This window comes from Phragmites australis, chromosome 23 (genome assembly GCF_958298935.1).
Source record: "Phragmites australis chromosome 23, lpPhrAust1.1, whole genome shotgun sequence".
Taxonomy (NCBI): domain Eukaryota; kingdom Viridiplantae; phylum Streptophyta; class Magnoliopsida; order Poales; family Poaceae; genus Phragmites; species Phragmites australis.
In genome coordinates, this window is record NC_084943.1 from 15519653 (window position 1) to 15546516 (window position 26864).

At 45.9% G+C, this 26864-nt stretch overlaps 1 protein-coding gene, 1 long non-coding RNA gene and 1 other non-coding gene across 4 annotated transcripts; 2 read left to right on the top strand and 1 right to left on the bottom strand.

Moving 5' to 3' along the window:
* Positions 1 to 9037: 9037 nt before the first annotated feature.
* On the top strand, positions 9038 to 9168 carry LOC133906852 (small nucleolar RNA snoR134). The gene has a single exon (XR_009907860.1). It is a non-coding gene; the product is annotated as a small nucleolar RNA snoR134 (small nucleolar RNA).
* Positions 9169 to 17002: 7834 nt separating this feature from the next.
* Positions 17003 to 18330, bottom strand: LOC133906152 (NAC domain-containing protein 83-like). The gene is made up of 2 exons (XM_062347950.1): positions 17928 to 18330; positions 17003 to 17836 (listed from the first exon to the last, which is right to left on the bottom strand). Exons 1-2 carry the CDS (start codon positions 18106 to 18108, stop codon positions 17241 to 17243), a joined length of 777 nt encoding a protein of 258 aa, XP_062203934.1. The 5' UTR covers positions 18109 to 18330; the 3' UTR covers positions 17003 to 17240.
* Positions 18331 to 18334: 4 nt separating this feature from the next.
* LOC133906153 (uncharacterized) lies at positions 18335 to 26592 on the top strand. Of its 2 annotated transcripts, XR_009907738.1 has the most exons (4): positions 18335 to 18467; positions 18549 to 20127; positions 20494 to 20955; positions 26158 to 26592. It is a non-coding gene; the product is annotated as an uncharacterized LOC133906153 (long non-coding RNA). The 2 variants fall into 2 exon arrangements; XR_009907737.1 differs by having other exon boundaries at positions 18549 to 20955.
* Positions 26593 to 26864: the final 272 nt, after the last annotated feature.

A 26864-nucleotide genomic window follows, 5' to 3' on the forward strand; every position in this document is an offset into this window, starting at 1 on the left:
CTTTGTAGAAGTGAATGATGTTGGTTCAGCAGAAGTCGAGCCTAGTAGTACTGAGGTGGTTGGTGAAAATGTTGTTGTTGTGTAGGAGAACATGGTTCCTCAGGTTCCTGTGAGGATAAGTGCTCCGAAGGAGTTTGAGATCACAAGAGAAGATCGTAACGATGATGAAAATACTCCAGCCATGATGGTTGCTTATCAGGGGGAGTGAGACGAGGTACTGTTGACCAAATGGAGGTAGATGGCGATGAGTTCCGCACCTTTGTGGATTCCGCTGTTGGAACGAAATGGGCATGAAAAGTGGTATCCCAGAGCAATGGACGAATTTTACAATGGAGAATTTGATGGTTAACGGTGGACACCAGTCTGCTTGGAAGTATGATTCAATTGTGGAGAGTAAATGTCAAATGTTTCATGACAAGATCCATTTTCAGCATGCAGTAAAGAGATAGTGTTTATCAGAGAAGAGAGAGTTCAAGGTGCTTATTTATAATCCTAGGACATACTATGAGAAAAGCGTAGTTGAAAGTTGTACGTGGTGAGTGCATGGTTTTATAGCAAGGTATGAGATTGTACAGGTAGTGTCAATTGTTGAGCAGCATTCTTGTAATTTGGAGAGACCTCTTGCCTCCCACAAGAATATGACCACTGATTTTGTGGCTAAGGAGATGTACCTAGAGGTTGTAAAGAAGACTGGTATGTCCCCATTCTCTATAATGCTTGCTTTTGACAATATATTTGGGTATAAAATTTTGTATGATATGGCTTGGAGAGCAAAACGGAAGGTATTAGAGAAGAGATTTGGCACATATAAGGACTCTTACCACAACCTGCCGACACTACTAGAGGTTATTCAAGGGAGAAACCCGAGCACTTGCATTGCTACTCATGACCTCATGAATCAAAATGTAGATAAAGTCCTTCAGTGCGGTTTTCGGTCATTTGGGTGTATGATCGAGGTATTTAGATATTGCTGGACAGTGATGCACATGAACGAGACCTTACTCACAAGCAAGTATAGAGGGCAGATACTCACAGCGATCGGGGTAGATGGCGAGAATCAGGTTATGCTTTTGGCTTTTGCATTCGTGGAACGCGAGTCCAAAGAGAGTTGGTTGTGGTTTCTACAGCTGGTTAAGAGAGGTGTTGTTTGTAACGGCCAAATGTGCGTGTCCTCCATGATCGCCATGCAGGCTTGTTATCCGTTATCAACACATTGCAGAGTGGTATAGATGGGGTATTTCCATGGCTAGATTTGCATAGTTGTTGGTGCATGCGGCATCTGGGAGCAAATTTCTGCAAGCAATTCAAGAGCAAGAGGTTAACATACCTTTTTAAGAAGTTGTGCAAACAAAACCAAAGGAGAAAGTTTGATGCTTTGTGTAAAGAGTTGGATAGCCTTACTGGTAGACAGACAGAAAAATTCTTGAAAAAGACAATTGTGCCAAGGGAGGATGATCCAGAAGGCTTGGATCCTTTACCACTGGAGCTGTAGAGTGTAATGAGGAGGAGGAAGGGTGGAAGGAGGGTTAAGTGTTTCTCGGAATGGATAAGACATGAGCCATTAAAGAAATGGGCACCGATTGTAGATATTGATGGCTTGTGTTATCTAATTGCGTAATGAAGGGGAATGGATCTCTTTCATTGGTTGCAATTGTGGTGGGAGTGACTCGAGGAACATGACAGTGTATTCAAGATCGTTATATCAAGACCTCGCTACACTTGGCTAACCCATGGAGGGTGTACATAGAGAATATAATGTGTTATATGGAAGAGAAGAGTGTGAAGGGTTAGATGCACTGGGTTATTGCAGTTGGTAACCATCAACACATGTTCGAGGTCATGTTGCGTGATAGGGGTAGACTTGGCATGGAAGATCCGAAATAACTATGGAATGTTACTAATGGCCATCAGATAACAAGTGTCAGATGTCAATAGGGAATTCCCCATCAGGGAATGGTTCCCTGTCCCTGAATGAAGGAAAATTCCCTATACCTGTCCTCGCTCCCGCTCGTGGGGACTATTTTCTCCCCATCCTCGTCCCCACGCGGAGAATATGGACCCGATGAGGAATCCGTCCCCGCTAACAATTGAAGAGCCAGCCGCTCACTTGGCCTCTCCTGCGTCCACCAGTCCACCTAGCCACTAGGCCGTAGCACCCTGGCCTGGGCTACCCCGCTAGCCTCCCTCGCGCACGCCCACCTGGATTGAGCCAACCCACTGAGCCAAGCCACACCACACTAGCTCTTGCCTGGGCTGGCTACGTACGCCTAGGCCACCACCACACGAACGGTGCTGCTCCTGCTAGACTATGGAGGCTACTGTCCATCAGGCCAAAACGGGTCCCCACGGTAAACGGCAGCGGGGAATGCTTTCCCATACCTATCCCCACTAGACCCTATGGGGATACGATTTCTACCATTTTGTAACCCCATGGGGGACAAAATATCCCCATCCCCGACATCTAATAGGGGAATCGGGGATCAAATTCCCATTGATATCCCTATTGTCAAAGCACCTACAACAAGCTATCTCTGTTGCAGTCATCGTATTAACAGAAGGAAGACATAGAAGATACTTGGTGAGGCAAGTTTCTTGGGTGCCGATGATAACGGGCTTCATGAAGCCGCCTGTCAATGGGATTATTTGGATTCTATACCCATACAACAAGGTTAACACAAAGGGTCGCTGCAAGACTCAACAGATTAGGAATGACATGGACAATTCTGAGGAAACACGAGCCCACAAGGAGTGTCTAATATGCGGTGGGCCACATTCAAGGGCGCAGTGCAAGCAGTACCCGGTGGAGCAACTTATGTCAAGTGAGCAAGTAAGGTGTGTGCCGGACCAAAAGCCAAAGAAGAAGGGCGTTGCAAACTAGTGTCAGATTTGTAATTTGTGAAATATGCGTCATTATGTTGTATTATTCAAAGTTTTGTGTGGTAAGGTTGTAATATTGATGACACTATGTATGGAACTGTTGTAATATTCGGATTGTGTGGTAACATTTTGCTATTATTGTAATATGTTTTAAGAGGTTGTAATAGTGATGACATTATGTGTGGAACTATTGTAATATTTGGTATTGTGTAGTAACGTTTTGCTGTTGTTATAATATGTTTTGAACGGTTGTAGTATTCGTTATATTGTATTTAGTATGAGTTTGATTTTTATTATACACATGTTTCATTTTAATGCTATATTACTCATTATGTCCCAAACAATAGTATAATTTTTCAAAAAAAATTTGCAGGTATGGAGCTGATCAACCCAATGATCCATGTGTAGCATCAATCACGCTTGGAGTGTCCTGACCTTCACTCACCTTTGAGACTACGAACTCCGAACCACAACTGGCGGCTTGACCCATGTTGGACCCAAGGTAATATGGCTGTCCATTATATTTGTCATCGTTTAAATCTATATATTTGACTCTTCTTATGTATTTGTGATAGGTTCATCGAGGGCCTCAGATCTATTGCCTTTGGCATGACTGCTCGCCCCGACTAGGCAACAGTCCCCTCGGATTCCGCTTGATCGGTAGCTGCTTACAAGACCATTGGAAACCGGAGACCCACTCAGTCCACCTGCCCATAGGTGAGATGACACCTACCTTACATGACATCTCACATGCTCCTTAGCTTGCCCATAGCTGGGGCTGCTGTGTATCCCCTAAAGGTGCATGTTGGATGGAGTGTGGAGATGCTCCACCACTTAAAAGGTGTCCTCCCTGAGGGTGAGGAGCCAGCTTAGGCTATCTTCACCTCACAGCACGGCCCAACAAAGGGCTGGCTAAAGCAGTTCCAGGCCCACCACTTGTCACCTAACTCTGAGGACTAGAGAGTCACATGACACCTTAAGGTGTACTTGCTATGGCTCTTTGGGTGGGTATTGTTTACTAGCACACACCGTGAAAACATCGACAAGCAGTTGATCTAGTTCGCACAGCAGATAGTGGATCCCCCCTTGACGAGATCCCTTAATACAGTTAGGGCTCGGCAATTCTTGCTTTGACCTACAGTGCATTGTTGCACGAGTGCGCCCGGACGAGTTCGATGGGTTCGATCGCTAGTTTCCCGTTGTTCCTCAACCTTTGGTTGTGCGAGCGTTTTGACATTAGACAATGACAGCTTTGCCCATATGATCTGTATGAGCCCTCGTTGTACTTTGTAGACAAGTTTGGAGTTGCAAAACCAGTAGATGGTTATGTGATGGGTTCGCTTTGGTGCAAGTGCGATGTAGGCAATACACCCTAATGCAATTTGTTTTATTGCATGTACTTACTTTTTTAATAAGTGGTTGACCCTTTTTTGTTGCAGCCGAAGTGGGTGATGGGGACATCACGTGGTTCGTACATGGCGTTTGTGGCTACATTCGACAAATTCCTCCTGGATTAGGTGCGGTGGACACCCTACGATGCAAACACAATCATGAGCCATGCGCCAGCTAGCATCTTCGTGTTGTGCTACCAGGACCAGACGTTTTGGTTGATGAGGCGACGTTTGAGACTTACTACCCAGAACACATGTTCAGATAGTTCGGGTACTTGCAACACTTCTTATTCATGGTGTTCCACGGATGGTACTCACATGTAAGTATTTAGTCTAAAACATATATTATTCATGATGTTTTTAGTACTTTACTCATAACAATGTTTTTCTTGCAGGATCTCTAGGAAGGGTCAGGGGATTGCATATGATCCAATGTGGACAACAAAAATGTTGTCATGGATCGAGCAGTGGGAGAGTGCAGCTGCAAACGTCCACATCCCAAGCGGACCATTCAACCCATACAACTATGATGCTTACTTGCATTGGTTCCACGAGGTGACACGGGTTAGGTGCTTCCAAGTGCCTACCACTCCACCGCATCATGAGCCAGATATCATGGACATGTTTTCTATGGAGCCTCCAGCGGCTTACCACGTGATGGTACATTTTAATTGTTGTACTTTACTTACTTGCATTCGTATATTCAATGTGTGGTTTTGTGCATTGCAGATAGACATCCGCAAGGGAGGAGGGCACTGAGCTCTTCGAGTTTGCTTCTTATTTCTAGGTGACCCCGCCCTGCGTTGATAGGTTCGAGCTTATCAGCGCTCTTTGTCGCCTCAAACATCATTGCATGGAGGCAGTTCGACACACTTCATGCCAGAGGTTGTCAGACGTGGAGCCTAGTGCATAGAGGAGGTCTCCACCATGCACTGAGGCTGGGACATCCGATTTTACCACCGCACCATCATTGTCTGGTTTGCAACCTCTCCTGCACTTCATGCCCACTCCAGGTTAGGCCACGGGGATGTCGGTATTAGGGACGTCTCATTCCAATACATCCCTCATAATTGTACATTACATTTGCATGATTTAATGTTACATGACCTTTGAAATGGCATGGTAGGTGGGTCACATGCTACGGCCTCGCCAGGCTACTATGCCACACCGTCCGAATCCTCCGGTAGCTTACCTGAAGATTGGATGGAGCTAGCACTGGACATCCAGGGCCCATCTCAGATGGCGGGGGTACCTCTATCGAAGCAACCCTCTCAGGAGAACCTTGCCACCCTTGTGGATGTTGGTCGACCTCGGCACCCGTGCGACCCCCTCACGTACTCCACAGACCACATCTGTCATTGAGCCAAGGCCTACTGGAAGGCTTTAGGCGTGCCCAACAAGCACGCCCATGACCGCGACACCGCTTGACTCCTCTAGTTCATGATATTACTTCTATGACAATTTTTGCGATGCTTATGTCATGTTCATGTTATCAGTTGTACGATGATTATGGTTTTGGTTTTATTTCCTGTGGTGTGCTATCGTTCGTGGCTTACAAAAAGTGTATCATTGTGCAATCATTTCTGTCTAAAAAGCGATGTTGTGTGTGGTCCTTCCTGTCTACCGACAAGCCAAGTGTCGATAGGTCCCCCTATATTAAAGGACGAGCCACTAGTCGGGGGACTCGCCCCATTAGATTGTTTAGCTTTCCAGTGAGCATAGCAGGGTCATGAACTTAAGAAAGGAGAAGAGTGAGAAGAGGAGGACATAATCATGGATTCATGGATGAACCACCCCATGGGAGTGCCACATTGGCATGAACGTCAGTTATGTAAGTGTGGTAACCGAGCTCGGATATTGACGTTTTTTGATGTTGAGACTTTGGGTAGGCGGTTCTTCATGTTTCCGGACCTTGATGATGATTTTAGGGTATGTTCCTATTTTTTACTTTGTTCGCACATCCCAACTCAACATTACGAACAACACTCCTAACGTCACATTTATCATCCACAGCCTTATCGCTTCAAGGAATGGATCAACATGGTGGGGCCACCTTACAATAGGTGATATATCAGAGAGGCTGAAATCAAATGTGAGTACGAGATCAGGATAGAGAAAGCACGCCAACGCTAGGAGGCACTTCAGGAGCGCCAACGAGAATGTCAACAGCAAGAACAGGAACACAAGCGATAGGTAAAGAATCTTCAAAGGTGGGAAGACGAACATTGTATCCAAGAGGACATTTAAGGAGGTAGGAAGCAGAACTTCAAAGATGTGAGGAACTACTACAAAGGCGTGAAGCTCTCCTGCATCACCAAGAAGTAGCAAAGCACGAAGCAGCACATGAAAGAAGGGGGGAGGGAACCCCGATCCATGTAGTAGGAGCAATTGTAATTGTAGACTTCCAACTTTGCTAATAAAATTGCTATGAGTTCAAACCCTTGTACTACTACGAAGTAGTTCAATCCATATATACTATTGCAATTGGAATAACATGGCAAAAGAAATTATAGCATAAGGCTAAGGCGACACATCAGGGTACAATTGTTCTAGTCGTACTGACTTAGAATAAACTACACGAATGATCCTGACTCCCAGTAGCCACCATCACCATATTGTGCTGGTGGTGGAGGAGGAGGAAGAGGAGCAGACTTTTTGTGTCACGGGCAGGGGCACCAGGGATTGAGACATACAGTAAGATCATCGAGGCGTATGACCATCTAGTCCTCCTCAGGAGGAGTTGGAATATTATAAACCTCCCACTGCAAGTTGAAGATACGGTCTCAGATGTGATGGATGTAATCTTGGATGTTATGTTTAACAGATGATCGACCCATCTCATGTAGTGGCAGTTGTCATCATCGCCGAAGTCCTACAAACACGTACAATTTTTTTACTAATGTGTCTGAAAATATGATCTGGAAATTATTAGAGCTCTCATCCTACCAAGAGGACATCGAAAGGAGGAGCAGCGGAAGCTAAGAGAGCAGTAGACCCATCAAAAGGAGGAGGCCATGAGGTGGAGAGGGAGAGGAAGCGCGAGAAAGCACATCAGGCACGTGAATCATACCAGATGTTGCAAGGAAAGGGAAAGTACCCTTGATGCACTCAGTAGAGTAGCGTAGTAATTGACATGTTTGCATTCCCTAAGGTGTGGTAGGTTTAGAATCGGTATATGACTAGGTTAGTATGAAAGTGTACCATACATGCCATTGTGTTTGTTGTTTACGTGAATAAAAATGTTGAATTCAACTATTCTTGTCCGATAATTCCACTGAAATTTTACATTCAAATATTGTTTTTTTAATCAATGTATCTCTATTTGCTGCTTTCTAAATTAATAATAATAATAATAAAGTTGTCGACAGTCAACATGCTAATTGCCTATAGGCCTGTCAGCACTCCAGCTGCCAATAGACCTGTCAACACTCCAGCTGCCAATAGGCCTATCGTCCAGCACGAAGATGTCGATAGGCCAGTTCCTAGGATCTCAGGGACCTGTCGGCATACGATGTGTCGACAGGTCCTCTCAGCATACCACATGTGCTGACATATCCTCAACCCACTTGCTACATGGGATGTCGGCACTCCGAGTGCCAATAGGTACCTAGATCTACAATTTATTGAATTTGGCAAATATTTTTGTAATTTTTCATTTAAATAATATTATTTAAAAAATCAAGGAGCACACCCAGCTAACTAAGAGGGTCAAAACAGGAACGGGGGAGAGGAGACAGTAGGAGCGAGCTCATTAAGGGTGATGGGTGTACAAATGTACACCTAGAATTTTATGCAATTTTTTTTTATATGTAGTTGGCCCAAGCTCTAGGCTCCAGCAGTCGGCCCATAGCCGCTCGCCCCTCACACCGAGCCGACAAGCCCAACACTCCAACAACCCAAATCAAAAGGCCAAGCCCACGCCCGGCGCCCCAGCGGCCTAGCTAGTGGTAAAGTCATATACTGTGTCCACTCTCTAGTCTCCACCACTCAACGGCTAGACCTACAGTCGCGCGTAGGAAGGAGTCAAGACTCAAAATGAATCGCAGTGGTGGAGCGCGGCCGCTGGTGCATGCGAGGCTGAGGCGGGGCGCGGCATGTCAAGCGCGTCCGCCTACGCATGCAAGGTCAAGGTGGGGCTCGGCGGCGCGAGGGCCTCCACAGTACCAACATGAGCGCGGCACCGGGGACGGGTAGTGCAAGCAAGGCACCGGTGGGGCGTAACGGTTTTGGCTCGTCCTCTAGGACCTCGACGGAGATGGGGCCAGAGAGTTTCCAACTCTCCAATACTCAACATGACGGGCAAGTGTTGCTGCATTGTCCACTGAAGACACGGGGTTTGTAACAGCAAGGGAGGATAAAAGATATCCGATTTGCCCATAAATTTGCAATTTTAACAAAATGGTTATCATATGGTAGCCGTGGAAGTATTGGATTATCCACACTTCTCATATGCACGATGGATTGCTTGATCGCTCCTGGTTTCGTGTATCCTTGTTTTGTTACTGATATCGGTAGTGTCAGGGTCACCACAGCTAGATTTCCTCTGCAGCTCACTGGTTCAGTTTGCGTGTTTCTCTTGCCCTATCTTGTTCTTGTTAAAGTTGGGAGCAGTAGTATCGCGATGGCACTGCCTTTGCAAGAGATTGTTTAAGTTGCCACGGCTCCAGTAGGCATGATTTTTGCTTGACCACAGTTAACAGTTTCATCTCCCCTCTGTTCTGTTTTGTCTTGTGCTGAACAGCTCTAAGGTTTTGATTCCAACTTGGTTTCTGCGTAGTGCTAGAAGGAGCTCGACTACTTCCTAAAGGAAGCCCCCAATGTCTCTGCTAGATGCAGCATGCCATTGAGTGTTTCAGGTCATGATGTATCTTGTGATTGATCTGTGTCAAAGGCTCAAAGCAACGCATACATGCTCACGATCTCTTCTCATTTTTTTTGGGCTCACAATCACGTATCTTGTGATTCTTTGTTACATTGTTAGTTTCTGAGTCTGAAATCTGAATGTCTGATACTTTGATGCAGCATTGGTGATTGGTTTAAATCTTTGCTAGTTTCAAGAATAATCTGATTATCTGAATATGAATGGTTATGTAGTCGATACTCAATGCAATAAAAATTATGATTTTAGCTATATATAATGTGAATTGTTTGGTAGTCGGTACTGAATATTTATAGTTATCAAAAAATTAGCTATATATAATATAATATATACACTTAAGTTTAAAATCTTAAGCTCGCCACGGGAGACAGGTTCGCTTTCGTTGAAACTCTGAAACGGTCCACCCGATGGGATCAAAATCCCCCTCCCCCTCCGGTTGCGTGCTGCACCGGCAGTGACGTGCGCTGGCCCTCCAAGCAACCCCCAGGAGGCCCCGGCCGGCTGGCCAGCCAGCCATGGTTTGTTCATTCATCCATTCACTCGTCGCCATCGATGGCTTCCGGTGACGGCGACCATGGTAGCATCAGCTGCCCAGGGCCGCAAGCAACCGGCCGACCTGGTCGGCTGCTGCCGTGCATGTATTTGTGCGGCCACGGCCGCTTGCCATGCGCTGCACGTAACCGTAGCTTTCGCGACCTTAATCTTTTGGTGCCCTGCTGCGTGCGTCGGCGGTGTCGATCGGTCTAATTTGCACGGTTGAGCGAGAGCCTGGTTGTGTCTGGATTTAGTGGTGTTCTGCTGGCTTAGCTCTATTTGGAATGTGTGATTCACGAGGTAGTTCCCTCAAAAGATTCCCGTGTGTAAATTTTGCTAACTCATAGGGCAAGAAAAAAGTACGTACTAGAGTAGGTGCCCGGCCAAACAAGAGAGAAAAAGAGGCAAAGTAACTCGGCAAGATCTCGTACATTTATCTTTTTCACTTAATATTTATTTATTAATTTATTCTTTTATTTATTTTATAAATTTTTATCTATTTTTTGACATAAATTTCAATACAAATGAACAGTCCTGATTACCTATATGTCAGCCATATATCGATCTCGTTATTAGTATATATAATCAGATTCCAATTCTTTAGGGACCGGAAAACACGAGTTTATTGTTGGCTATACAGCTACCGTTAAGGCTCAAATAGCTGGCACGATCGATTATAGACAATCGATCTTAATCTTCTTGACGTTAGTTAGTGGGGTTCGAACCGTGACCGTTACCCCCACAAAACATGCATGAGCGTCCTACAACTGATCATGGACTAGCACCGGTTTGTTCCATCGCCTAAACACGGGTCTAGAGGCCTGGTCCGAGCAACGTGAATAAATGGTCAGAGTAAAAGGAATGTAAAATTGAACAGCAATAGCGCCTTCAGTAGTACAAATTTTACTCCCTTTTCCTCTCACTCGCTTTGTCATTTGCTCGTCAACGTTCTGCCAACGCAAGTTACCATCGATCACCCGCCTTTTCGACGTTGCGTGTGTCACGGCGCCTTGACAAATCGCAGGCAGCTTGTTTCCGCATGAAGCTTTGCATGACGTACACGTCGATACATTTGGAGAATAGCCAGGCCTCTGTTGTGTTTCTGTTGACGGACGGCCCAAAGCTTGGGGATCGGTAGAAAGAAACTGCATAACCCTGTCAGGGTTTCCCTAAAAACAAAAACAGAAAAAAAAAACAAAACTGTCAGAGTTGGGAGTGCACCTTGACCTGGCTGGAACGATCAGGATGGTATCCATAGCTCTGCAGCACCTTCTTCCCATGCATGCATCTGTGACCTGTGTTTTTGGACCTGACGCTTGACATGTCCGCATGGCATAGTTAGTTCCTTGCTTTTTTCTATTTTATTTTTCCGTTGCTTTCTCCTTTGACCACCGGGAACTAATCAACGGCCGGATGCTATGCTACGATTCTCTTTCAGCTTTTTTTGTTTTGTTTTCTCAGCAGGGTCCCCCTGTTGATTCTTTAGATGACGCACGGTACGTAGCTTATGTTTATGGCCGCCCAGCCAATAATCGCTCTGACAGGGAGATGTCCTGGCGATTACCTGCGATGCACGGCAGTTTAACCGAGAAACGACGACCTTTTTTACAAACCGGCACGAAAGCTGTTAAGGAGAAAATAGGAAAAAGAGAAAACGATACAACCGTTACACCCAGCTCGGAAACTTTACAAACAGACCCACTCCGCAGCACACACTAACACAACTAGCTCGATGCTAAAACACCAACCAGCGCGTACACACAAAGCAAACGACACGGTCAAGTGAGCGATACACACTCCACCAAAAGACACACAGAGGCTTTAAATTCGGATACAAGCTAGGCATTGCGGAGAAATTACCCTGCCTCTGTTAAACTTAATTGATCCTTAGTTCCTATTAATCCAATTTTACACATTGAACACACACATAATAACAGTTGTACTGACTCAAGCCGGTTGATGTCACGAGTGATTGATGAGGTGATGTTAATATGGATGAGTCGTTGTTTTCCATCAGTGTGGTGTCGGCATGATGTAGATGTGGCTGGTATGAGGAAGAACTTGACAAACACGATCCTGATGTGGCGACGACCTTCAAACCTTGTTCCCTGCGTCTTCCTAGGATGAGATATATTGGTAGATGTGAGGGGAGATTAGGCTTGGCGTGAGAATTGCAATCGCACTGGCGCTGGACTCCTCACCCTTTGGTTTATATAGTGCAGCACAAGATAGGATCGTAACCATGGGTTAGTTAGGCTCCTGATCAGAGTGCAAACGTGGAGTTGGACTCCCCTTATCTTGATCTCGTTCTATTACGGTGCGTTAGAATGCCGAGATCAATTCCAACGTCCTCTTCTCGAAAACATGAAATAAAAGTTTTGCACATATTTTATTCAGAAGAAGAAAGAAAACGAGTCCGAATAGCATGCTTTGCCGCACCAAGGCAGATAATTTTGTGTGTTGTAATTGCAAGGGTGTCGATTTGTCAAAGAGGAAAGGAAGGGCTCAAATCCTTGGAGATCAAGTTATCTAAAACTGGTTGAGGCATGAGAGTTTGAGAAAGGCATAATCGCATTATTACAAGACTGAAAGATCATTTGTGTGTGCGATCAAGCCCTTGAGAGGGTTGACTTTCTTGATTTCAGTTCCTGCCCTTGGTTATTCGATTTTATTCAATACAGTAATTTTCACTCATTATTATAGAAAAAGTCATTCCTGACCTCTTTTTACTGCCCGTTCAGTAATAACCGGTAGTGATAAAGTATCACTACCGGTTTATAAGCTGAATCGATAGATCTAACATTAATTATTAAGAATCGATAATGATAGTCACTGTCACTGTCGGTTCTAGCTATAGACCGATATAGCGAAAATAGTCCTATTAAACTATGATTGTGATTTTTAGTGATTAATGACAATATAGTCATTGGGACTAATATATTTGTCAAGAATATATATTAGTAGGTCTTATAGATGTAATACATCAAGAAATTATCGTAGCCAGGACAATGTTTGATTGAATTAGAAAAGTCCCAGGAAGATTTGCCTTACCGGATAGTCCAGTGCAGAGAAATTTGCACTCACTGAAGCATTATGTCTAGAGACTGATAGTCTCAACGAATAGTTCGGTAGGACATGAACTCACCGGAGTATTTTTGACAAATAGAGAAGTTTGCACTCATTGAAGAATTGATCTCACCGGATAGTCAAATTATGTTTTCGTTATTTATTTAGATTTTTTATTATCACTACGATTTCAAATTGTATTTTCACCATTTATTTAGATTTAAAATACTCTACCAGGAACATTTAGTATGAATTACCTGTGTCAAGTTTGAGATCAAACTAGAGATAGATCCCCATACTGAAGGGTTCTTAGTAGAGTAATTTTGTATATATGGTTGGATTAGCACTGCCGATTTAAGGTATGAATCAACAGTGATAGTTGGGTTATCACTGCTATTTTATGTCTTGAACGAATGTGATAATTACTATCATTATTGATTCTGGAGCTAGTAGTGATAATTTATGATTATCACTGTCGCTAATTCACTATTAGTTCTAAAACTGACAGTGACAGTCTATTTTGTAGCAGTAACTGTGTGGAAAATTTATATATAAAAAGACTCCTTTTGGTAGAAAACATGACCTGAAAATCACGGTCATAATGGATTCGTAAAATCTTTTTTAACTAGCTGCCTACTTGACAAAAAAAATGTAGTCATAAGTCGAAACAAACCTGTTGATAATATAGGGAAAAAAATTTGTATACTACCGAAAAACATTCAAAACTTTGCTACACTACGTCAGGATAGGGATGTAGTAACACATATATGTGTTATTATATATCAATAAATATATTACAAAGTTTTGTAGTAACATATTTGATATATATTCTTATTGCCTATGTTACTACAGTAGAGTCTATTGTCGCACATATAATTATTTCTATATATAATAAAATGTGTTACAACTAAACTATAGTAACACATATGATATATGTTACTATATGCACTAGTAACACATTTTCACGTAGCATGCTTTTTTGAGGGGAAAAAAGTAACTTGTGAGAATCGATCCAGAATACCTCCCTAGCAAGCAAAGTGTACTACCGCTACACTATTATGTCTTATCATTAATAGTTTTTTCTATTTTTTCACATAGCTTTCTTGCATATTATGTGTTTCTATAGCGATTCTTTTTTAACACCTTTTATACAGTTTTTCTACATGTTATGTGTTCCTATAGCGCTTCTTTTTTAACACATTTTCTATAGTTTTCCTGCATATTATGTATTTCTATAGCGCTTCTTTTGTAACACCTTTTTATATAGCTTTCCTGCATATTATGTGTTCCTATAACCCTTTTTTTTAACACATTTTCTATAGCTTTCCTGCATATTATGTGTTCCTATAGCGCTTCATTTTGTAACACCTTTTCTATGTGTTCCTGTACCTCTTTCATTGCAATACTTTTTTGAATCTCACGATGCATGTGTTACAACCTACCTTTGTAACATGTTTGATGTGTTACTGTAATATTCTTTTGTAATACATTTTTTAATGTGTTACAAGAATATGTTGCCAAAGCTATATTTTTTAGTAGTGCTACCTAGTGATTCTCTATCATCGAAATGCCATTAGTTTTCAAGAACGATTTTGTACATGTCGCTGGCGTCCATGTCCAACTAAGCTAGTGGCCATTAGAGAACAAAGCGTTGATTTGAGTGGTTAATAGGAGTGGTTGTAGTTCCTACTCACTGTGTACTTATGGTAATTTTATCAATTTTTAAGTTCTCCATCTTTAATTTTCAATAGATGTTATGTAAGTGCGTGTATGTTATTATATGAGTGTGTATCTATGTATTGTATTGGGGTTTTAAAAAAAGCTAGTGGCCATTGTCCTGGTGAAATCCATCAATTTTTTCCCTCTAAGAAATGGCATTTTGTTGCCAAGCATGCATCCACTTAGTGTGTGTTTGGTTCATGGAATATCCTTGATAGAATATGATCATGTAGTTTTTAAGTATTTGGTTGGATGACGCCTAAATGGAATGGCCAGTTTGAGAGAATATTCCTCTCAAATGTTGGATGAGTCCATCCGCCAAAAAATATTGAAGGAAACCATTTATATTCTAGATGAACTTTATCCATACTTATGATATATTTTGGTTGGTCAAAGTAAATATATTTTTTTCTTAGCATGTTTTAAATTATTTTATCTCATAAACCGTTTATCTAATTTGCGATCTGATTTGACCATTATATTTATTGTAATCAAATCAACAAAACAAGATCTCGCATGATTATATTTTAATAAAAAACAAAATATATGATAAATATGTCTCATAAAATATTGGCTAACCCATCAAAATTCTATCCGTCCAACCAAATAAGAAATTATATCACTCTATCAATACTATCAAATAAAAAATTAGATCATCTATCTAACAAAATATAAATAGTCATATCTCACTTAACCTTATCATTTAAACTACACACCTTACGAGTGGACGCCTCTTCTTTGCTCACTACTATCCCCGAATCCCCATCTATACCACGTGCCTCTATGGGGGCAAAATCATTGCCTGTCATATTTGTCCACAGGAGGATTCAGGTGGGTTCAAGTGAGCCTACTCATTACCTCCTCAAATATATTGGAGTTCCTTCAGCCACATGGTCTTTCGCCATCTTGGCATTGTAATAATGGTTGTAACTCTAACTTCTTAATAACATATGTTCATTGAAAAAAAATGTTAGAATTCTCTCACCATTCTCCCGGCACGACCATGTCCGTGTAAAAGGCGGACATGGTGATCCTTCCATGACTAGATCGTATTGCCCCGTATCAAGAGGCATTGCCATTGTCTCCTCTATCAAAGATTTGTGCCATCCTCTAGGATAAAAGGGAGGGGAGGGGAGGTGCACAACTGCTGTGAGCAAGAAAGAGATAATCGTGCGGTCACCTGTCATCGCGGTTCTATGCGACCGATGTAAGTTGAAGGAGATAAGGATGCCAAATTTGGTTGTTGTCTCGCTTCATGCAACCGATCTCTGGTTGGAGGACGACGGTGCTGAAAGAGAAAATGTGATCAATAGGAGAGAGACAAGAGTGTGAGGAGAAGAGGGACAAGCAGCACCATATCACAAGGTGTCTTCTTGACACATGGGTTCCACATCCGGAAAGGTACAACAAAAGATGAGGGAATTGTCATTTCATGGGTTAGTGACAGCTGGCTTATAATTGCATATAAGAAACTTTCCCTCTCTATAAACGTAATAGAAAAACTACATATAGTTTTTTTTTATAAAAACCTAGAGTTAAGGGATACAAGAGCAGGATTTTCTTTACAGACGAGAATCCATTCACGAAGAGATTTTTATTCCTTTTAGCGTTCCAATAAATTCCCTTCACGATTCTAGTTACGAGGGATTTCTAATGATATTTTTTCAGAACGGAGTTCTCTCTCCTTTCCCTTTATAAATCTCTTCAAAGAGAAGCTATTAGAGATTAAAAAAATAGGAATAAGAGGAGGAATCAAGAAGAAAATAAAATGAAAAAAAAATGGTTGGTATGCTCTAATTATGCTAGTAACAAATAACCGGAGGGTCTGATCGCATAAACCGGAATACCACTAGATCATTGGGGGACTCAGCGCAATTTTGCCTCGTGTACCTAATTCCCACGCAACCCTTAGTTTTATGCTGGTGCGTGTCTGAGTTTGAGGCGATCAAATGAGGCCAGGCAATCAGGGAGGCTCGGAGATATGGGGGCCACCCCCCACCCCTGTCTCGTGCAACACGTGGATTCCTTCCCTCCCAAAGGTCAACACACAATCTGCCCCAAATATTCTTGACCGGTCTCGGGGCAGGGGCCCATGACGTCTGACCACCCCTCCCCTCCCCTCCCCCATCCCGGCACGAAACGCAACCAGCCCGGCGGGGCAGTCTCCAAGTCGCGCAAGCTAGCCCCCAGCCGTTCGTTCGTCCACCGAGGATCGCAGGATTCGTCCCCCGGTTCCTTGCCCGGCATTCCGAACCGTCTCTCTCGTCATCAGCGCGCGCCCGATTGGCATCTCGCCCGCCATTGTTAATCACAGCCCTGCCGGCTGGGGCACTTCAAGTGCGATTACAAGTCCAGGCGATATACTATGTATGTAGTGCAGACAAAATCGTATTGCCTATTGTTGTCTGTTGCGTTGAAGCTGGTGTCGCGCGTGAACACTGCGGTGGCTTGGCGCCAAAACACCCATTTTACCAACCGATCATCGAAACTGGTGAGGTTGATCGGATGCACCAACGGTGCAGGGAAGATGGTCACATTTGCAAAGGGGATTGGAATTGGAAGGCACGGACATGGAATTGATCAGGTACATTAGTTTCAGCGGCTACACTGAAGACTCAACCGAACTGGACCGGACTGAACTGAAAGCCTTGCTCCCTCGCTTGCGTTGCTAATTACTCCTACCGACCAAATTAGGCACCTCAGCAGCTCGCTCGCTGCTGCGGCTTGCAAAGCTTTGGTTGCTCTGCTCTCCAGCTTCACGCTCAGCCGAGCCTTCACGCGCCCCGGCTGGTGGTCTCCTGCTCCCGGCTGTGCTGCTCGTGCGAGGCGTCCGTCAGGCAGCTCGATGACACGACGGGAGAGGATGCGCGCCGACGCCGCGCCGCGTCCGCGTCCGCGCGAGCGAAGAAGTCGACGAACCTGGCGCCCTGGGCGTCCTCCGCGACGCGCTCGCCCTCGGCGTCGCTCCGATCGGCCGGGATCGCAGCGGCGGCCGCGTTGGCAGAGGCGGAGCCCTTCTTCCTGAACACGCGGCAGAGCACCCAGCCCTCCGCCGGGCGCGACACCGCGGCGGCGTGGTCACCCGGCGCGCGGCGGCACGGGGCGAGGCCGGCGCCGGCCAGGCGGTACTCGTGCATGACCCAATCCGTCTTGCTGCCGCTGGGCGCCTTCCCCCGGTAGAACACCAGCGAGCGCTTCATGCCCACGAGCACGGCCTGGCTGCCTCTCGGCGCCGGGACCGCCACGGCGACGGGCTTCTCCTTGCCCGTAGCCTTCCAGTACCCGGCGCCGGTGGCCCGGTTCGCGCGGCGGCCCTTCTCGTACTTGGCCTCCTTGCACGTGAAGAAGTACCGCTCCTGCTCGCTCCACCCTGCCAATCGAGCAACCAAATCAGCCCCAATGGAGTTCCAATCCAAGATCCAAAGACGCGCCCCGCGCCGGCGAGTGGCCGAGGGGCTCACCTGGGGGCAGGAGGTCGGAGGGGTCGTGCGCGAGGATGCGGATGTCGGGGATGTCGACGGCGGCGGGGAGCGGGGAGGCGAGCGAGCGGCGGCGGAGGTAGTGCATCACCAGCTCCTCGTCGGTGGGCCGGAACCGGAACCCCGGCGGCAGTCGCGGTTTCACAGGCTCCTTCACCTCCATTGGATGCGTACCACAGACAGCGCCCAGGTCAAATCAAGAACTGATTTTTATTTGCAGGTTCTTGGCGGCAACTACCGTCGCCGCGCACGCGAACAAAGGCGCGGCCTTGGCAGCGCCCGGGCGGTTGATGGCTCGAGTTGGTGGGTTACTTGTTGCTTAATCGAGGCGAGCTTCCAGTGGCGTGTGGGCGTAGAGGAGGAGGGGGGAGGAAGTAAGGAGACGACGGCTCCGATTTATAGTAGGAGGAGGCGAGGAGTCGAGTGTGGGAGACGGGCAGTGGCGTGAGGGAGACTCAACACTCAACCGGATGGACGGATCCCCACCGGCTCCCCGGTTTTGGTAGCTTGGACACTTTCTTGGTCCTCCCCAACCCCCCCCCCCCCCCACTCCTTTCCGAGAAGGTACAGCCTTTCTTATGCTGCTCTGCATTTCTGCTGCAGCTGAAGCGATGCAAGATGCAGGGCTAGGACTGGCTAAAAAGGCTGCACTGTAACTGATGCTAGGGTGCAGGGCTACGAGTCTCAAAGGAAGCTGTGTGTGGCAAGCTTGGGTTCGAATCTTGGGTTTCAATGAAACTGTCATGGGAGAATTAAATGGTGTTTAGCCTGATATCGAGCTTCCATTTCCTCAACAAACCGTGATTGAAGAAGCCACTAAAATAAAGGTTCGTTTTGGAGTTGGTAATGTATCTTGGCCTTCGGTCTTAGGCACACGGATTCTCTTCTCTAGTGTTGTTGTGTGCAATTAACATTCGATCAAAATGCAATAGCTCAGATCAAGGGAAGTAAAAATCTATGTCAAAGTACTGACACTAAAAAACACTAAAATTCAGCAAACGTATGTCCTAATGTCAATTATATGAGATTTTATTACATGATATGTGTAAAATCTTGGGTACTCCAAATGAAGCGATCTCTTGACTAAAATAAAGCAGTATTTGGTCAAGCTTTTAGATTGGGCTTCCGAGGAGAACTACCCAGCCAAATGGTTGGGTTCCAAATTCCGAAGGAATTAGAGAGCGGTTTGCATTTGGAGAACAGTTCAAGTGCAATCTATATGCTTAGGCTCAAAGTGTATTACTCAAGAGATCACTTTATAATTTCTAGTTGTATCACTTGGAAGTTAGAACAGAGCATGAGTTTTTTTTGTCTTAACGCTCTTTTGTGTGTAAAATTAGTTCAATTGTATTGCCATAAGGTTTTTATCCATAATTTATGTATACTACGGTTGTGTCATGTTTTATTTGTTTTCTTCTCTCACTTAGCTGCTTTCGTTTCATATGCGTTCCCTGCATATATTTTTACTATATATCTACTGTTTAAAGTATGAATTGGCTCGTGCACCTCCGTTCATTAAAAAAAAGCAAAAAAATGGAGAAAACTACCTGACTCGCACGGTCTCCGACGGGGCGCGAGCGGAGCGTGGCTGCGGGCAAGACACTGCCCAACTAGCGCGATCAGCTGGATCAAGCAGGGCACGGAAGCCCCGCCCTTGCGCCGCCGTGGTCTCCGTTGGCCGAGTGCCAACCCCCCCCCCCCCCCCCGGCGGGGCAGGTGGTGCCGCTACCGCTGCCGCCAAGGAGCCCCCGCAATGCACAGCAGGGCGTGCGACGGCATCGACCTGTTCTCCCCAAAGTGCCTATCGACGGTGAGGACCACCACGACCCGCTACTCGGGGCTGCTCACCTGCCACTCCATGCTCCTCTCGGTGGTCGACTCTGATGAGTCGGAGGACGGGGAGGAGGAGAGCGTCGTGTTGTGGGGGTTGCTTGAGGAGTGCTACGGCGGCGACTTCTCCGAGACTGCCAACGAGGATGGGGGCATGTGCTCCAGCGACTCCAGCCTGCTACAGGGGGCCATTGACCAGTTTAGTGGAGGTGGGACGAGGAGGTTACGTCGCAGCTAAGCAGGAGGGGCGGCGAGCTTGCGGGGGCTAATCCAAGGAGAACTTGAAGGTTGAGGTGCGTTTGCTGCTAGCAAGTGCTCCGGTGGCCAAGATCCCGTGGATTCGAGCTCCCATGTAAGGCTTCTCTTCTGTAGATGGTGATAATCTTCTCCTGTTTCCATTACGAGCATATGCGATTATTCAATTCTGTTAAGCCACTTTTCGATGATTATGCATGTTTGATTATTCAAATTTAGCATAAATGCATAACTTCTCTTTTTGTCTTAAGAGACGCTATTTTGAGGACCATAAGTTTCATGCTTTGGTGATACTCGGTGCTCTTCCAATTGCAGGGATGAGGAGTAGCGGTAGGATTAGCATTTTTAATTTGGGTGTATATACTAGTTGCATTCGTGCCTGTGTGTGTAGTCGCATGCGTTCCGGCTCGCTCATGTCTACACTGTTGCCACTGCCCTCTAAGCTTAACCTACGCCCATGCAGTGCCCTGCCACCGCGACCCCACCTCGCTCGCGCTTGTGCCATCGCCATCCTTCACGTGGGGCTTTCCCCATATGACATCTCTCTCCCCTCATAGATCAGTTGAGTTTTTCTGTTGACTCCTGCCATTCTCTCTCTCAATGATTTTGCATTGTATGTGGAACGGATGAGCATCTTATACAGGGTCATAATTTAATTTATGTGTGCTTAATATCCTTCATCACCATTATTCATGTCTTCCAATGGAAATTGTGGTGAGGAGGAGGGTCGGGGGCAGGGGCTCTGTATGATGATGAAGCAGATGTTTGGTACGGCGTTGCTCAGTCAGGTGAAGTGCCTTGTGTGCAAGGGAGAATCATACAAGACATGAGTCTTGACTTGCCCAGGAGCAGTTCTGTTGGTGATGCCTGCCCACTTCTTTCAACCGGAGATAATGGAGGGTGCAAATAAGTATAGTTGCGAAAGGTATGCTTTTCTTTTGTATTTTTTTTTTCATTTTTTATATTTAGAGCTTAGAAGTGCTTCTTGCAATGAAGGTGTCACGGCATGTACCTGATTGTAACTCGTAGCCGTGGAAGACTTGGTGGATAGCCTTGGTAGCAATGAAGCTTAGGCCTAAACCTTCTGTCGGGAGCCTTGGTGGATAGTTGGCGTAGGGGAAGGGCGCTGCTTTCCAGATGAGAACAGGAGGTAGGAGGAGGAGAGAAGAGGGAGGAAGGGTTTGTTGGTATTTTCGTGATTGATTAACTCCAAATTGTGCCTAGTATAAATAGGGCATTACAAACTCGGCATGGAGAGTCCATGCCGTAATCCAAATCGACTCCTATTCCTTTCCTAAGCTAACCAAATCTAACATTCTTTAAATAATTCTATCTCTTTCCTAATTAAATTCTATCTCCTACTGAAAAACTATCTTAATCTGAATCCTTCCCTCTAAGTGGTCGGCGTTGTAGCTCTTCGTCTGTATTGTCAGCCCCACATGACATCTCCCCCCCCCCCCCTCATAAATCAGCTCGTCCTCGAGCTGAAACGAGGGATACTAGCATTTGAAGCCGTCAATAGGAACTCACAAAGTCTTAGTGTCCGGCTGGCTGTGCCATTGCATGAGAAGCTCCTTTACTCCACAGGCTAGTCAACCGCGTAACTACCGCCTAGGGAGATAGACAGACAGATCCATGTTGCATGTTTGGTAATGGCGCGGAATTGCTAGGCGTTGCATCGAAGAATGGCTTGAGGAGGCCGATGTGAAAAACGTCATGAATCCGTGCGTGCGGCGATAATTGCAGCCAATAAGCAACGTCCCCAATCCGGGCTAGAACTTTTTAAGGCCCATAGAAATGTGGAGCAAGCTTCCGATGAGCCTTGAGGTTAATGGACGACGCTTGACAATGTTGGAGGCACAGCTAGACCCTTGTCCCTCCTGAAAAACCATCAGCTAGTGGTGAAGGTCATATTGCCGCTTTTAGTATTGTTGAGCCTGTAGGAGATGTTCTCGCACATCAAGTAAGAGTAAGTCTTGATTGGCTAGCAATTGGTCGATAGCCGTAACCTGTGCAGTGCCATCGTACTGCTACAGAGATGGTGGGTCGCGGCCATAGATGACTTTGAAAGGCACCTCCTTCAATGATGACTGGAATGAAGTGTTGTAACAATACTCGGCCTAAGACAGCCCGTGGAGGCATTGGCTTGTCCGGTCACCTGTGAGACAACAGAGGTACATGGCAATGATCTTGTTCATAGCTTCAGTCTACCCATCGGATTGGGGATGAAACACAAAACTCAAATAGAGTTTGACACCAGCGAGGCGGAAGAGTTCTTGCCAAAAGTTGCTCGTGAAAACTAGATCGCGATCACTGGCAATGGAGCTTGGAAACCCGTGGAGCCGAACCACCTCATCAAAGAACACTTGTTCAATTGAGTTGGTAGTGTATGGGTGCGCCAAGGGCACAAAGTGGGTGTACTTGGAAAAATGGTTGACGATGGTGACAATGACTGATTTCTGATTGACTCGGGGGCAGTTCTTCAATGAAATCCACTTTGTTCCGCTGGCAAACCTAACAATTGTGGATGAAATCTTGGATAATTTGCTTCATGCGCAAAATATGGAAATCCTTCTTAAGCCAGGAGAGGGTCTTCTGGATGCCCTCATGATGATCGAGTGAGTAGCCTCCATGATGGTCGAGAGAAGAGATGACGATGGAGAATGTAGACCTTTCGGTCATACAACACCAGCCCCTCCTAGACGCTCCATGGTGGCTAGGTTAGTGGCCCCCTCAACCTCCTGCCGAAGGTCATCGAAGAGGGTGAAACTCGGAGTGGACAAGGCCATGAGCATGACCACATCAGTGTCGTGGCAGGAGAGGGCATTGGCCACCACGTTCTGCTTGCCCAGATGTATTCAACGCAAAAGTTGAAGCTGAGGAGTTTACTCACCCAATGGTGTTATGGGATCGCCAAGAGATGCTCGTTGTGCAAGAACTTGAGGCTATAGTGGTTGATGCGGAAAACGAAGGGCTGATCCAAAACGTATGACCTCTAGTGCCGAATTGCATGGACCAAGCCGATCATCTCTAGCTCATACGCAGCTAGCTTGGCGTGACAAGGTGCAATGACACGGCTGAAGAAGGTCACCGGGGCACCACCTTGATGAAGCACCCTGCCTATGCCTGAGCCTGAGGTGTTGCACTCGATGATGAACTCCTTGTCAAAGTCAGGATGTTCGAGGACTGGAGTGTTGTGAAGGCCTTGGTCACCTTCTCGGTCCAGCAAAATACTTCCTTCTTGAGTAGCTTCATGAGCAGTTCTACGACCCTGCAGAACCCACGAATGAACTGCGATAGTAGCTTGTGAGTCCCAAAAATCCCCGAAGGGCATGCACGGTATGGGGAACAGGCAAGTCCATGACTACCTTGATTTTCTGGGTGTCCATTGCGATGACGTGCTCGGAGATGATGTGACCGAGGTAGCCGATGGAGGTCTCTCCAAAGAGACACTTTGACCACTTGACAAAGAGTTGATGTTGGTGTAAAAGCCACAGCACTGCACGGACGTGTTGCAAATGTTCAAACCCGGAGCCACTATAGATCAAAATATCGTAGAAAACACAAGGACAAAGCAGCATAACAATGGGAGAAGCACATCGTTCATAAGGGCCTGGAAAGTGGCGGGTGCATTCATCAAATTAAATGGCATGACCATGAACTCAAAGAGGCCCTCATGCATCTGGAATGCCGTCTTCTTAATGTCAGGCGGATGTATGAGCACCTAGTGGTACCCGGAACGAGGTCAAGCTTAGCGAAGAACTTGGTGCCATGGAGTTCATAAGGAAGTTCATCCACCATCACAATGGGAAACTTGTCCTTGATAGTCTTGTCATTGAGGGCACGGTAGTTGATGCAAAAGAACCAGGTACCATCTCGTTTCTTGACCAACAGTACATGCGATGAGAATGGAGAGTGACTAAGCCGGATGAGACCCTACGGTTCCATCTCGCCACACTGCTATTCAAGCTCATCCTTGAGTAGTTGCAGGTAACGGTATAGCTAAACTACCACCAGTGTCATCCCTGGCAGCAAGTGGATATGGTGGCTGATAGAACGCTGTGGTGGTAACCCCATTGGTGTGGCGAAGACCAGTGAGAATTCATCCAACAATTCATCCATCAAGTTGAGGGAGTATGAGAGCGCCCTGGGTGCCGTAGCATGCACACCCAGACCCTCCCAGGTCACCTTGCTAGTGCCATGGTGGAACGAGACCATCTATTGGTGAAATCCCAAAGTATGAGGCCCTGTGTCTCAAGCCACTAGACACCGAGCACCAAGTCGAACTCTTCCAATAAAATTGCATAGTAGTCGATGGAGAAGACTTGTTGCCAACCTACAAGGTCAAGTCGCAGCCAACCTCTGAGCTGGGGCTGATATTGTTGATGTTTCGGCGTTGCCGTTGCCGCCCCCTTTGGGGCCCAAAGGTATGAGCCTCCTCGGAGCCCCTCTTTGCGGGGGGAGAGGGGGTGTGTGATGGTCCTACCTTCGAGGGTGACTTCTCGGGGTTGATACGGGAAGTCTCGGTAGCTCGTGAGCGACTACGGCGGAGTTTTTTCTCCTCTACGTGCATATTCCTTGAATTTGCTCATGAGGACTTCCACCATGCGTACGGGACGTCGGTTCAACCGATCGTACAGGGGGCCTTCGGCCAGGCCCTGGGTCGCGACATCGATGACCGAAGAGTCCGATATGCCTGTAATATGGGCCTTGGTCTGGGAGAACCTTTGGAAGTAATCCCGGAGTATTTTGTCCAGCTCCTGTCTGATAGTGAATAGGCTTCCAGAGGTTACTGGCTCAATGAAGGTGCCCTGAAAGTTGCTGCGGAATAGGTCTCGGAGTTGGAACCAGGCGTGAATAGCGCCATGGTCCAATGCCTAGAACTAGCGTATGGGCACCCCTTCCAAGGCGAGAGGAAAGCATTTAGCCATGGTGGCCAGTCCGCCCTCGTTAGCTTCTATGGCTAGGGCGTAGGACCGGACGAACTCATCAAGGTCAGAATCGCCCCTGAACTTAGGTAGCTTTGGGGTCCAAAAGTCACGTCACATGCGCGGCTTCGTATCGTGTGGGGATGGTCGGATGAGGCGGTGTCGCATTGTGTTAGGGAGGGGAGGGTGGAGGAGGAAGGGGCTCGAGGGCTCGAGGTGATGGATCTGAGAGGTGGGATCTGGCTGTCGGTTGAGGCGCAGAGGGAGGCGCTCTAGTGGTGACGGCTCTCTAGCCCATCTAGGGTTTAGACTGGTCGATTACCTGGGGTTGATCGTCAGCCTACCACGGGCGACTGGACGAATAGACAATGGGAGGCTAGGCTGTGAGGGTGGGAGCCTGGTAGACTTGTTTCCTGTTGGGCCATGGGCCATGCCTAAGTTGAGATGGACCACGAGAAGGAGAAATGGGAATTCCCGTTGGTAATTCCTGGCCAAAAGCGAAAAAAACTCAAAAACGATTAGAAATCTCCTAAATCATTTCCGCTATCTTTTCCACAGAGTTTTCTCATTTCTGTTTTTGTTTTTGCGATATATCATTTCTGGTTGCTAGGTTGGAGAAGTTCAAAAACGATCATTGGAATACCGAGAATTACCTTTTCGTTTCCATCCCTACTAAGAGTTTATCGCTCCACACAAACTTGTGTAACTTGTCTACCGGCTTATCTACATTGCGCTTAATAAAACTGCTCAAAAGTCCAAATAACCTTGAGGAGTTCCTTTTTTAGGTAATGTTGAATGGTAGCTAAAACATTAATTCTTTACATTTTCTATGTACACCAAATTCGGAAATTAAAAGATTTTTGTGATATGTGGTGTGACTGGATAATGAAGGTAGGAATTTAAGTGAATGATTGTGTTAGTCCATGCTTCAAAACTTTAAAGGTCTGAGAAAGGAGGCCCACTCGCTCCTTTGTTTTTTTTATCTGGTAGCTGATGCTTTGTCAATTTTATTATAGAGGGCAAAATGAAATGGATTATTTAAAGGTCTAATTCCAGATTTAGTAGAAGATGGTTTGGCTATGCTCAAGTATGCAGATGATACCACCTTTCTACTGCAGGATGATTTTGAGAGTGCTAGTAACCAAATGGTGGCCAAATTGTATGGGCATGCTAAAATTTGGTAACGTTTTCATGGGCAGAAAACCAAACATCCTGGCAATCTTCAAGAAATTGGAGTGGCTGTTGAGTGTTGACCTTGTACAATTCAAGAGGAGCCACTGCCAGAGTGGTGAGCGCAAAGCAGGAAGTCTCACTCGCGAAAGAGCACATGAAGCAGTTTGACGACTCCATCATTTTGGTTGCTTGGTCCATCTTGAATGAATGGAACAACCGAGTGTTCGATAGGTCGGATTTGATGCCATCGACATTAACACAACATGTAATTGCAGAAGAAGAGCTGTGGTCGCAGATAACCATTCCTTGCCTGGTAGCTGGTGATAGTTTTAGGTAGCTAAATGCAATAGGGAGACATTAGCTTTTGTGCTCGTTAGTAGGCTTCGGGCCTGATGGTCGTGTAATTCTTACTTTTTTACTTAATTCATGAAATACGTGCACATCGCGTTCTCGAAAAAGAAGTGTTGACCTTCTGAATAAACAATGGGCTGATGTTTGTTTGGCAATCTTATAAGTGTTAGCACGGGTGTAGCCACATGCCCGCCAAATGAGATGTAATTACGGAGTTTGTTCATTTTTTGTTGGGAGGAATTATCGAGTTTGTTCTATCCAAGGCACTGCGAATTCAGGAATTTCACGTTTGTAAATATGAGTTTTGTTTCAAAATCTAATGAAGAGCTAGCTATCACTATATGAAGAACAGATAAAGAAGACATGATTTAGTGACAGATCG

What these genes read in the sequence shown, in the direction of transcription:
- LOC133906152 (XM_062347950.1), bottom strand. Translation starts at nt 18,108, where the DNA reads ATGGAGGTGAAGGAGCCTGTGAAACCGCGACTGCCGCCGGGGTTCCGG. An exon ending in CTCCGACCTCCTGCCCCCAG is followed by an intron (nt 17,837 to 17,927) that starts GTGAGCCCCTCG and finishes CTCGATTGGCAG; the next exon opens with GGTGGAGCGAGCAGGAGCGG.